We start from the raw sequence: 13,668 nt of genomic DNA, 5'->3' as shown, positions 1-13,668 counted from the left end.
ATTCAAAAACGTTCAGAAATTTTATAAAAAAAACTAATTTTTTTAGCTGAAAGTAAGGAGCGACATTAAAACTTAAAACGAACAGAAATTACTCCGTATATGAAATGGGTTGTCCCCTCCGCAATCCCTCGCTCTTTACGCCAAAGTTTGACTCTTTGCCACAATTTTACTTTTTAAAAAAATTAAAAGCTTTAGCGTAAAGAGCGAGGGATTGCGAAGGGGACAACCCATTTCATATACGGAGTAATTTCTGTTCGTTTTAAGTTTTAATGTCGCTCCTTACTTTCAGCTAAAAAAATTAGTTTTTTTTATTTAATTATCATACTAGAACCTTGTTCATTCTGCTTTATTTGTATTAATAAAGTAGATTTTGCCGGTTTTTTTTTCTCAGATAATTTTGAATGTTTTTTTTTTGACAAACGGATTCTTAGTTAACTAAAAACTTGACTACGGAACTACTATTAACAAGTCTTCGTTGTCAGATATCTAGAAAAATTTCTGGCAAAAAATTCGAATTCGACAGCTCATGCTTGTCTTTATCGTAAAAGTCTTGGCTCTTGCAAAATATGGTGATTCATTTAAGGTTTCCCAAATCGATTAATGCAGCTGTTTATTATAAGCACTTACTTAAAGGCTGTATTTTGAATTTTGGAATTTAATTCTCTTCTTATTAAAGAAAACCAAAGGTGTAAAATTTTCACAAAAGGGCTGATTTCAACCTTCTTCAGGTTGACGGGCCTCATCTTCCTGAACCTGATGGTATGTTCCTAATTTCTTGCATGGCTTACGCTATAGAAATTTCGAAATTTCGGCTGAACTTTCCGTTGTATTTGCAAGAGCCTGGTAAAGTTTCGTAGTTCACTTTCTGGCAAATAAAACGCTAAAAGCGAAACAAATGGACTTGTTAGTTGACTAACTTTTGTTTAATTGAGAGCAACTTAGGCAATGTGGCCTTCACTGTTACTTATGTAAACAATATAAAAGCGCGGATAAAGTCGCTGTGCCCAGTTTCATTATTAATTGCATCTGCAATAGTATCAAGAGCATATTAAAGGACCTTTCATTAAGTCCACAAGAGAGCAATTGATCAAAGACTACCACTTCTTTATTTGTCTTTAAACTAAACTAATTTTGAACTATTTAACTAATTTAATAAAACATCTAAACTAATTTTAGATATTGGACAAATGGTGCTGCATCGAAGTTGAAGCTGATGCGCAACACTCCTAATTTAAGCTTATTCGTGCATTCGTTCCAGTGATTTTCTGTGACATAGTGCAAGCAGTCGAAGAATCAGCCCTCCTAGCTGATTTTGCTTGGTCACAACGCCATCTATCTTTGTAAATCCACCTATTCAAAAGCCCACATGGCTTTGCTTCCTTGACGCAAAATTCAAGACACAAATGTTCAGCAATTGCCAGAAAGCTTTTCTTCTATTCCGTTTTGTGTCAGTAATCCTGCATAGTGTTTTGTTTTCCCTGTGTTGTAAGAAATATCGTAATTTAGCTGAGGCTACAGGTGACATTAGGTAACGAAAAGATTGATCAGGTTGGGAGCTTCAGTTACCTTGGTAGTATTATTAGTAAAGATGGTGGGAGCAGTGAAAGATGGTAAAAGTAGAATAGCTAAGGCCCAGGGTGTTTTTTCACAGTTAAAAAAAGTTTGGAAGAATAGAAAGATAAGTCTACAAACCAAGATTAGAATATTGGAAGCTACAGTGATGACAGTGGTCACATATGGTTCTGAAGCATGGGCGCTCCGAAAAGCACATGAACATTTACTAGATGTTTTCCAGAGAAATTGCCTACGGATTGTTCTGGGTACCCGGCTGACTGACCATATTTCAAACAGTAGGTTGTACGAAAAATGTGGTTCAATCCCGCTTTCTAGGGATATAATGAAAGATTGGTTGAGATGGCTAGGCCACGTTCTACGGATGACAGATTACCGAAGATTGTCATTTTTGACAAACCGTCTGGGGCTACATGGAAAGCAGGTCCTCCTTGTTTGGGTTAGGAGGCTGTCATAAATAAAGATTTAAAGGAAATGGGAACTTCCTGGGAGGGTCTAAAGAGGGAGGCTTTACATAGATTAGGTTGGAGGAGGAGCGTGCATAGCTGTGTTCGCCTCAGGCGGCTTGGTGCTGCAGTGAGTTATTAGTAGTAGTAGTAGTAGTTTTGCGCAGTACTATGAAAGCTGTTTTAAATAAATGAATCTTGAGTTACAAACTAGAAAAGTACAATTTATCAAACAAAGCAGAATCTATTTTATGGTGGTTATATTTTTAGCACTATTCAGCGAGGTAAATTTTTAAATCGCCTTTCAAATTGGGTTGACCATGGGTACATTCTTTAATGTATTTGCACACTCCATCTTTCTCCAATAAACATATTTATATTTGGGTGTGAGGCTGATGAGACCTATTCTACTTACAATTTTGATAATCACCTTATCATGGGTGGGAATCATTTCCAATGTCCAAACGCTATTTGCCAAAGCTTAGCTACAGGTACATTATGGTCCAGATCTTAGAAGAAGGAGTGGCAAAACATGAAAAAAGGAGTAGGCTATTCTTAGAGCACAGCTGATGAGCAGAGGGCCCAATAGGTGAGACCAAGGGATCCCTGCAGTCATAAATTTTCCCAAAGTGAACCAATCGTTATTAAATATTTTTTTACAAACACTGAAATTGGATTAGAAATTACAACTAAGAAAAAGAAAAAAATATTCCAAAAATCAAAAGGGAATGTTATTCTAACTAGCTGAAACAGAATCTAATTCTTTATTTATATTTTTCCGACTCTTGTCTAAAATTTGCTACCCCAACTTCAAACTGGAATTATGATTTATGAACTAGCTTTCCTTAATTTCTAGTAAACATTTCATGTTGTAACTAGTGAGCAAGTGAAAAACCCCTCACCTTTTTATCATGTGCTAAAATATTACTAATAGGATTTGAACATATACAAGTAAAAATAAATAATCAGAACATAATTAACAGAAATTGTTTTGTATTTACTTTATCCTTTGAGTGCCAGCAACTTGATCCAACGTTTTCATTAAGCTACTATGAATGACCAAGTCCTTCTTTATATTCTGGGCCCCTTCCTTCTGCTTTTCAGGAATGATACTTTTCAAAAGGGACAACAGATGGCTTCTTGCTAGTTCCCTTGCTGGTTCAGTGTCCATTCTGACTAAAAATACATTTCCTTTGTTATTGATGAATTCAGCAAACCAATACAAGTTGACAAATGTCAAGTAGATGTTATCACACACGGACAAAAGATTGTAATAATGCACCATGTATTTACAAGTATTGCCTAATTCATTTTCATTGCTAACAATTTTTGATAAAATGAGGAATGGTGAATCTGTATCCACAGTTCGACTCAATTTTGTATATTCACTACCCCATTTCTTCATTTGGCATCAAAATATTAAGCATTTGGTGCTAAAGTATATTGTTGCAATTGTCTTATTCCCAAGTTTGTAGTTTTTTATAGTCCTTAAACTAGTCAGTCAAGAAATGCTAGTGTTTTCAGAGTGTTTTTATTCCTAGTCTTGCAGCAAATACCAACAGAAGAAAATGTATTCTAATACTCAGAAATTAAAAGCACGGTCACCAATTGAGAGGGGAGAAGGACTTTATTATAAGGACCCTTTTTTGCCCCCCCCCCAAAAAAAAATGGAGAATGCCTTTTTGGTGCCACACCCCTGGCCAGTCTTTATGCTAATATTTTCTTCTTGTCTTGCTACCCGACAAAAAGCAAGTTTGAATAAACGTTCTTCCCTTAAAATCATTGTTTAATTTCCCTACCAAATTCTGAAAATCCATACAAAAAATTAGCCTCGTGAAAATACACCGCTGCAAAAATTCTCCCCCCCCCCAAAAAAAAAAAGAAGAAAAAACAGAATTCTGTGTATTTACCAATAACAAATGCTATATATAAACAATGGGCAAACCGCGTAAGTTACAGCCCTTTCTCCAGGGGCTGTGGGGAGTCATGTCATCCACACGGGCATAGTTATTTGATCCTTCAACCATGCTGACATAAGAAGCTACCTTAAATTTTTGATAAGATGTTTCTGGATGGAAAAGGGGGCGTGGAGGGTGGCTAATTGCACTCCAATATTTTTGGTCACTTAATCCGACCAAAACGTCACATATCCAAGGACACTAGTGTTAAGACACTTAGGATTCTCAGAACACTAGTTTTCTTGGATATGCCGAATCTGATGTTGAAAATTTCTTTTATTTTGCTCAAATTTTTGGTAGTATTTTCCCTTTTTTAGAAAGTTAGTCAAATTTTCTGAAGCTGTAACAATAAACCTAAAAAATATTACATATTTCAAATTAACATATTTTAATTATTATATATTTGGAATCAACATAAAAAGGCAATTATTTCGAAGCATTATTTGTTATCAAAGTCCCTTTTTTTTACTTTTTTGGTTACTATTGGACTAAGTTACTCCTTACTTACAATTTGTTACCACAAACTGTTTGATATATTTCAACACTCGCTAAAGGTTTCAACTTGGCAGCCTTAGTTGTATTTAATGAGAACATAACAGTTCAAAATAGGGATGAAACCTTTCAATTGACAGTGAAACAAATATGAAATTTTTAACTGAATATTTCGGATACATATACAATGTCCATCATCAGCAGTAAAACAGCTGATGATCCCTACTTTGAACTGTTATATTTTCTTCATGGAATGGCAGTGTGGTCTTCGAAGTTATCTACGTTGTATTTGATGTACTGTGGATAGGCCCTTTTCACAACCTGGCTGCACAAAGTGTCTTCTGATTTTGATCGACATCTCCCTTAATACCCCCTGAAAATTTAAACTTGAAAACCTGTAGCTAATACTGAGAAATTACAAATAAAGCTTATTGAAAACTTAGAGGCATGTAGTGTCTCTTACCTTAGTTAGACATTCTTTGACTTTTTCAACCTGATACTCATGGCCATTCAAACAAGAGCTAAGAGCTCATATGGCGCTTGTGACGAGGCAAGAAGAGCTAAGAGCCAAGAGATCATATGGTATGAGCTCTAGCAAAATTCTATGAATAAATAGATTGATTTAAAACAAAAATAAGAGGCTTAATGCCGGTCAGGATTTAAAATAAGAGCTCTGAGTCACGATGTCCTTCTAAATATCAAAATTCATTAAGATCCGATCACCCGTTCGTAAGTTAAAAATACCTCATTTTTTCTAATTTTTCACAATTAACCCCCCCCCCCAACTACCACAAAGAGAGCGGATCCGTTCTGGTTATGTCAATTATGTATCTAGGACTTGTGTTTATTTTTCCCACCAAGTTTCATCCCAATCCCTCCACTCTAAGTGTTTTCCAAGTTTTAGGTCCCCCCCCAACTCCCCCCAATGTCACCAGATCCGGTCGGGATTTAAAATAAGAGCTCTGAGACACGATATCTTTCTAAACATCAAATTTCATCGAGATCCGATTACCCGTTCGTAAGTTAAAAATGCCTCATTTTTTTCTAATTTTTCAGAATTACCCCTTCCCCCAACTATCTCAAAGAGAGCGGATCCGTTCTGGTTATGTCGATCACGTATCTAGGACTTATGCTTATTTTTCCCACCAAGTTTCATCCCGATCCCGCCACTAAGTTTTAGGTCTCCCCCTCCCAACTCCCCCCCCCCCCAATGTCACCAGATCTGTTCGGGGTTTAAAATAAGAGTTCGAGGTTATGTCAATCAAGCATCTAGGACTTGTGCTTATTTTTCCCACTAAGTTTCATCCCGATACCTCCACTCTAAGTGTTTTCCAAGTTTTTAGGTATCCCCCTCCCAACCCCCCCAATGACACCAGATCCGGTCGGGATTTAAAATAACAGCTCTGAGACACAATATCCTTCCGAACTTCAAATTTCATTAAGATCCCATCACCCATTCGTAAGTTAAAAATACTTCATTTTTTCTATTTTTCCAAATTAACAGGGCCCCCACTCCCCCCCCAGATGGTCAAATTGGGAAAAAAAACTATTTCTAATTTAATTTGGTCCGGTCCCTGATGCACCTGCCAAATTTCATCGTCCTAGCTTACCTGGAAGTGCCTAAAGTAGCAAAACCGGGACCAACAGACAGACCAACAGGCAGACCGACAGAATTTGCGGTCGCTATATGGCACTTGGTTAATACCAAGTGCCATGAAAATATTACAGATACGCCCTGTTGACAATCAGGTAGCATATAGTGTCTTTTGATTTAGTTAAAAGATTCCAGGCAGGCCAATTAGGGGAGAAGCTGGGGGCAATTGCCCCCATTAGATTTTGAAAAATATTTTGTCATTTCTATTTCATAGCTGTTTTCTATTTTAGCTATGTGCTATTTTAAAGCAGCAAGACTGGCTAACTGGTCGCTCTTATTTGTCACCCCTGTGCTTTGTTTTTCCACAGCTATCAAATAGTAATGTACTCCTAAAACTGGTTTAAGATCGAAAACACAAAGTAAATTATCAAAACCGCCTTGTCTGAAAACCCTATAAAGGAAACTTACAGCCCCTACAGCAAGAAAAATTCACTGGCTTGAAAAACAAGGAGAGTGGCTGCAACCACAATATTTTGTATTGAAAACATTCTTTTTTTTCTGTTTCTCCTTCTATGCAAATAGGAGGGTGCTGAAACATCAAAGAGAGCTGTTTAATGGCTCATTTTAAAGGAAATTGCTACATATAGTGCCTCTTGTAATCAACAAAAAATATTTTTAGTTTTTGTTGTTGCTGTGGTATCTGCTAATTAAGAGAATTAAGGTCTATGGTTACCCCCTGTTTAGGTATATTTGCTTGATGCTGTTCTTTTTTTCTTTTATCTTCATTAAAAAATCCTCGTCCCCTCCCCTTGTATTTTCGAGGATCAGCACCAGTGAAAGATTCCCTAAAAGTTTCAATTTGATACCTTAAGTCATTCAAGAGATATGGCAGGTATGTCCTTTTGACAACCTGGATGCCCATTGTATCTCTTGATTTAGCTCAAAATCCCCCTAGACATTCCTGGATAGCTTCAACTTAATAGAGATAGTCATTCCTCAGATATTGCATATACCGCCTTTTGAAAACCTAGATACACATGATGTCTTTTGATTCAGTTCAACACTGCAAATGGTTCAGCTGCCAAAGTACCATTGCATCTAAAATCAAAAAAATATCACCAGATGATACAATTGATTTAATAAGTGAACAAATTACAAATGTACTAGTGAAAGCTAGTGAAGATATTTTTGGTTTTTCTAAGCCTAAGAAAACGAGAAGAAACTGCATTCCAGGCTGGAATGCTAATTGTGAAAAAGCTTGTCTGGAAAAGAAGAAACTAGAAACCGATAATGCAAGAAATCCAACAATAACTAATAAAATAGAGATGAATAGGGCCACTGCAGTCCTAAAAAAATTACCCTCCAAGAAACAAGAGAAGAATGGAGGAAACTAATTGAAGAAAAATTTTCAAATAATACAACTATAGAAGATATGTGGCAAAATTTCAAAATCTATACTGGCCAGCAAACATCCTCCAAAAACTCCTGTTCTCAAAAAGGATGGCATGGAGTCCACAGTTCCAGAAGATAAAATGAAGATCTTCCTAGGATTTATTTTTAATGATCATGGATATCCTCTTCAAACACCAGGCAATGCAATTATTGACAAAACAAACCAACCTCCAAAGGGAGACTTCACTCTGGAAGAACTTGAAAATGTTTTAAAGAAAACAAAACCAGGAGCAACTGGTCCTGACTAAATACACAACCAAATGCTAAAAAATCCACCAGAGGAAGCCAAAACTATACTGTTGATTCGTTTTTACAAGTCTGTTAAAGAGGGGTATACTCCAAAAGAGTGGAGAAAGACATCCATTATCCCAATACTTAAAAAAGCAAGACCCATTTCTCTAACATCTAAACTACGCAAACTACGCATTTAACTACGCAAAGAATAAAATGCTAAACAGCCTTTTTTTTTTCTCTCCAATCTATTTACAAACTCCAAATTATGTCTGGAAATATCTAAAAGCATATCATTACCCTTGTGAAGAAATGTTTCAGAGAGTCCATTAATCTGAGGAGAAGAATTAGCTATGACAGACTTCGAATTATTTAGAGAAGAACGGAGTCCTTGAATGATTAATGAAAAACCAAGAAATTAATACGACATTTGCGACAAGCTTGAAAGCTTACCGTATTTGGTATTAATAAATAAATAATAAAATACCAGAAGTAACATTTTTGGCCACGTCATATCTATAGAAACAATCTGCAGTCGAATTACTAGTCAAAGAACGCCAATTAAATTTAAAATATTTATGTAGGTGAATATACCTTGAAGTGACAATTATATTTTAACAATAGATTTTGGCTGATCCAACCTGATGGCAAGGCTCTATCTGAAGAGTTTGCTGGATCACCAGCTTGCATATTGAAAATTCTTCCTTGAAAATTAAGAGTAAGGTGGTAAATACTAACTGCTTGCAGAAACGGTCCTGACCATGGTCACCTGGATACCTCTCTCTGAGGAAAGTCACCTTGCCTATTATCTTCTATCCCCTCTTACCAAGCACTTTAGGAGGAAAATAATCTGTGGTCAAGGAAGTTCCAGCACAGTTGTATATGTCACTTGCAGTCAAAGGAAGCTTTTCCAGGACTGACTTCAGACTTGAGAAGAACTATCCAATGTTGACCCATTGAAGACTGTAGGTTCAGGCTTGTGTAGCAACAGTTGTGGATTTTGAGCTCAAAAGTCTGCCGACCATTCTATCCCTGCCTTCTTGGCATTGCTCAAGTTCTGAGGGATTGTCTTGCTGTTTGCTCCTGCAATTTATTGCTCAGAGCAGTTGCTTGGATATTGTTCATATGCCCTTTAGATAACTCGTATGCATACATGCATTTTTATTTTTTTATTCAACATACACTGCAGTATCCTCTCCCTGGTAGTTTCATCCAAATGCCCTAAGCCATCCCAGACCTATTGCAGATAGACTGCAATAGGTCTGGGATGGTTATAAATACCTCTCAAAATATCCTGAAGTTTCAGCTCAATACCTTTATCTGTTCCTAAGTTTACATAACAAACTCTTATGGCAAATTTGGACAGATATAGTGTCTTTCATAGTGTCATTATACCATCCCTCCTTTTTTCCCTGAGATATTGCACATATATGCTTCTGACAATCTGGATATGCATTGTACCTTTTGATTCAGTTTTACTCCCCCTCTAGTTTCCCTGAAAGTTGAAACTTAATTCCTCATTCTGTTCTGGAGTCATTGTATCTATGCTGCTTTGACCATCTGGATATACTTAAACCCTTTGAAGAAAATAATCTCTAGAAGAAAACAAGTGATTCTAATTTTGTAGATAAGTGTCATCTAGTACATGTCCTAGTGTGTACCATTTTTTCCCTTACTACTATATACCAGATGATACCTATCTACAAAATCCAGCTTTTTTCTTCTTCTGAATATTTTGCCACAAGATACAACATTGTTAGATAATTTGGCTTTAGTTTGCTACCAAAAGCAATAGATTTTACTAAACAAAAATAAAATTAACAGAGAAAATCTAAAAGCAAAATATTTTTTAGGGGGTATTTCCCAAACTTTGAGGTAGGTTTACCCAAAAACAAAATTGTAACATACCAAAGTACTTAGTCTGGATGGTTGAACATTGATCTAACTATGTTACATGACATTTAAGAATTTTTTTAAGGATCCTAGAAGCAGATAGTTTGCCTGAACCACTATGTACTGCATCCCAGTAGATACCACAATCTCCTACAAACTATCCCCCAGTAAACAAGCAGGATAATGCCAATAAATATATTGAAAATTCACTTGAATGTACGCAAATTTAGGGCATGCTTATGTGATTTGACCATTCGAGGGGTTGTGTTTATTGGTTTACCTTAAGGGATGATATCAGTAAGTATTTTAGAATGCTTTAAAGTAGTTTTTCAACTAACTGAAATACCGTTTACTTCCAGAGTGGGGATGTAGCAATAATGAAAAAAAAAAATCATATTGAGTAGATAAAAGTTGTTGGTTTAGTTTTTCTGTTTAATGTTTTGTAAATGAGGTATATACAGTAATCTTGTGAAGTGATTTATTTTCTTTCATCTGTGGAATACTCTTATTTTGCCAAAATATATAAAAGAATTGATTTTGCTAATGTTGTTCTAAGAAAAAATACTTCAAAATATCTTACTGAGTTGATGAAAAAAGCTTACATTTTTTGTTGTTTAGTTTTTGTTTGTTTGTCATTTGTTTAGTTTTTCTGCTTAATGATATTAGAAAAGGACATTTTGTTGGATGATATTTTTGTCAAATTTTTTGTGATATTTCCATCATATATATTCTGGAATGTACTAACCAGGATTTGAAAATAATGTTACTACAACATTATAATTCTATTTCATCATCCTTAAAGCAAAATTCCAAACCTGAAGATTTCATGTTGGCTCTATTGGAACATATTTTTAATTATCCAAATCATGTTATTTTGTTTGGGAATGTCTCTTGTTTTCTAGGGACCAAGGTTTAAAGCAAATTTTCAGGGAAACAATCAAAATTAAAAAAAAGATACAGGTGAATTTGGATTGAATTCAGTTTATGATAATTTACTGAGGTTAAATAAAATATCTCTCATTTCACCTAAGAGCTTTGACCTCTGTCCACCTGATATTTCAGATAAATCTAATGAAGCAGGACCAATTTGAGACCACTAAACTTTTTCTTATAAAACTGCGAATTCTGTAATTCAGGCAAAATATATCAAAGTTTAAAATGCGGAAAGATGCACTATGTTGCTATGAAAAGTAACATCTTGATAAATAAATTTTTTAAATTTTGTTAAAGTTGACACTGTTTATTAAAACACTATTTTTGAAAAGAAACAGAGATTGGTTAATGCTAAATTGCCAATACTTAAAACCCTTGTTTTAAATGTCTTCTATGCATTTCCATCTCTTTGTTCTGTTTTTCTTGTTACATTCCTAAAAGAACCAGTATTTAATGTTTAATATATCATTTACAAATATACAAGTTGTATCTTTATCCTCATTTCCTACTCTTCATTACTATCATAGTTACTAAGTGATGCCATGAAGTTAGGCAACATGCTAAATGGTTTGACCTATACAAATTGTCAGAAAGAGGGCATGACCCCAAAAGATAGTTCAAGACCAATTATTTTTGACAATAAAAAGCTTGAATCACTCACTATAGTGGTTAGAAGTGCAAAGGCAAAAAATTATGCAAAAAATATCAAATATCCTTTTCATTATAGTTGTTGAACAGCTTTTCATTTATTTTTTATGATGGGAAGGTTTTTACAACTGTCTATTTTTTGTATTAATATTTTTATACCATTTTAATTTCAACAGATTTATTAGAACTTAAACTCTCAACAGATTTTAGATTAAATTTATAACCATTTCCATTACCTACCTATGATGCATAATTGTCAAGGTTCCCTTTAAATTGTAGTTATTTCTTTGTTTGCAAGTTTATCATGCAACCTATTATGCACCCTCCTCCTTCCCTAAAGAAAATCCTGGATCAGTCCCTGGCTATAAAACATCTTTTTCTTAGAGAACCCTGATTCCTTTCATGGTCAACAGTGTTCTATTTCACCCAACAAATTTTATTTTAGATAGTATATATATATATATATATATATATATATATATATAATATATATATATATATATATATATATATATATATATATATATATATATATATATATATATATATATATATATATATATATTATATTATATATATGTATATATATATATATATATATATATATATATATATATATATATATATATATATATATATATATATATATATGTATATATATATATATATATATATACATATATATATATATATATATATATATATATATATATATATATATATATATATATATATATATATATACTGCTGTTAGCATCACTCTTGTTTAAACAGATTGGAAAAAAAATCTAGACAAGCTTGAAAAGGGATAGGAAATTGAAACTTTCAGTAATGAATCCATGGCCAAGAACATACACTGGGAAGGTATTTCCAAGCTACTAAGTTAACCTTCTTCTAACTTTTAAGTCTTAGAAATTTGTTGACTTGATAGGTTTAGGCTATACCTATTGGACTTTTGACAAAATATCATAATACCTTAGTTTTCAGTCTTTTTTTTTCTCTAGTAATAGTTTTGGCAATGCCATTCCTGCTATTTGAATAGAATTTAAAACACATCAATGTTTTTTTTTCCATATTTAGCAAATGTATTTGAAGATCATTGCAACCTCATAAATTAGGACTGAGCAAAGTTCTGAAGCTGAAAACACTTTTCTGGTACTTTATTTAAGCAGAAGATGGATTATGTAAGGTTTCACTTTTAGAACATAAAACAATTAAAGGTCATCAAAGGTCAGTGCCCTCAAGAGTGAAAAGAAGTGGAGATAGGGGTATAAGCCTAGGATACCAGCCATACATAAGGAAACATTTCACTGCTGTATAATTTTTTTAAACAAAATTTTGAAAAATAAGCATAGATTCTGTTGCATTTTTCCATTTTCAAATACTCTATAATATATGAGCTATTTAAACACAACAAGGGCTATTTAAATATTTCTCATAAAAACATATCAATAGGTTAGATTTAGTTAGATGGCATTAGGGTGCATGCCCATTAGCCTAAATGATTTTCAGGACAAAAAAAATGACACAAATATTTAGAAATGTGATAGAAAAACTGGAAATATAAGGAAAAAAGTGAAGATAAAGGTTCTCCTGCTGCAAAATGAGTTAACTAGGATTATTCTGCATTTTATGAATTAAGGATTGTTTTCTTGGCATGTTTCCTTCTGTATGGCTGGTCTCCTAAACTTACAACAAGGTAAGTACTTCAAAATACCTTCTATTGACACAATTTAATCTGTAGATCCACCACTGACAGTTTTAGTTTCCTAAAATATTCCCTGTCCAAGAGAGCAAGAAGAAGCTCATCTAGAATTTTACCCAAATCAAGAGCCAGAAAATACTTGATAAATATATAATTCAGGCTAGCATATAGGCTATGTTTGTACATGAGGAGGGGGGGGGGGGTTGATAGTAAAGTATTGAGGTAGTGCAGTTAAAATGTGTTAAATAAAATTATAGAGAACTAAGAGTTATTATTTTAAACCCTTTTTAATAGCCAAATATCACAGAAAAAGATATCATCTTTGAGGCTCTCAAAGGGCTTAAATTTGAGTAAGCTAGTCAAGCAAAGCAATTTTTATACTCATAAAAACTATAAAAAAGTCATTAAATATTATATTCGTCTTATTTTTAAGTCAGTAAAATGAACTATTTTAATTTTAGCCTATCAAAAAAACTGAAGAAAAATTGGAAAGATTTAACAAACACCAAAAGATTTTGACCAGCCTTAAGCAATCACCCTAGTCACCAGCCCAAGTATGATTTTTCATGTCCAATAATCTAAATAACAATAATTAAATCAGGGAAAATATTATTCTGTACATGAATAACAAAATCAAGTGAATCGCCAAACACCCCTTCTGTTCCAGTCCCAAAAATTGTCCAAATTGTCCAAAAATTGTAAAAATTCTGTGCTAACAACCTTTCTGTTTTTCGAATTGGACTG

At 33.9% G+C, this 13,668-nt stretch overlaps 1 protein-coding gene across 2 annotated transcripts in view; it reads right to left on the bottom strand.

Annotated features, from left to right (window-relative positions):
• The window catches only part of LOC136037650 (vacuolar protein sorting-associated protein 33B-like), a 32,972-nt gene extending 19,304 nt beyond the window's left edge, over positions 1–13,668 (bottom strand). The window contains exons 1-2 of one of the 2 annotated variants that reach the window (XM_065720364.1): positions 13,645–13,668; positions 3,020–3,194 (exon numbers count right to left, since the gene is read on the bottom strand). In XM_065720364.1, the coding sequence (XP_065576436.1) occupies positions 3,020–3,189 (170 nt within the window). In that variant the 5' untranslated portion in view covers positions 3,190–3,194; positions 13,645–13,668. Of the gene's footprint in view, positions 1–3,019; positions 3,195–13,544 lie in introns of both variants that reach the window. The other variant, XM_065720363.1, reaches the window with a different exon arrangement.

This window comes from Artemia franciscana, chromosome 17 (genome assembly GCF_032884065.1).
Source record: "Artemia franciscana chromosome 17, ASM3288406v1, whole genome shotgun sequence".
Classification (NCBI taxonomy): domain Eukaryota; kingdom Metazoa; phylum Arthropoda; class Branchiopoda; order Anostraca; family Artemiidae; genus Artemia; species Artemia franciscana.
Note: the sequence above shows the minus strand (reverse complement) of the source record. Positions and strands in the feature narration are given on the sequence as shown.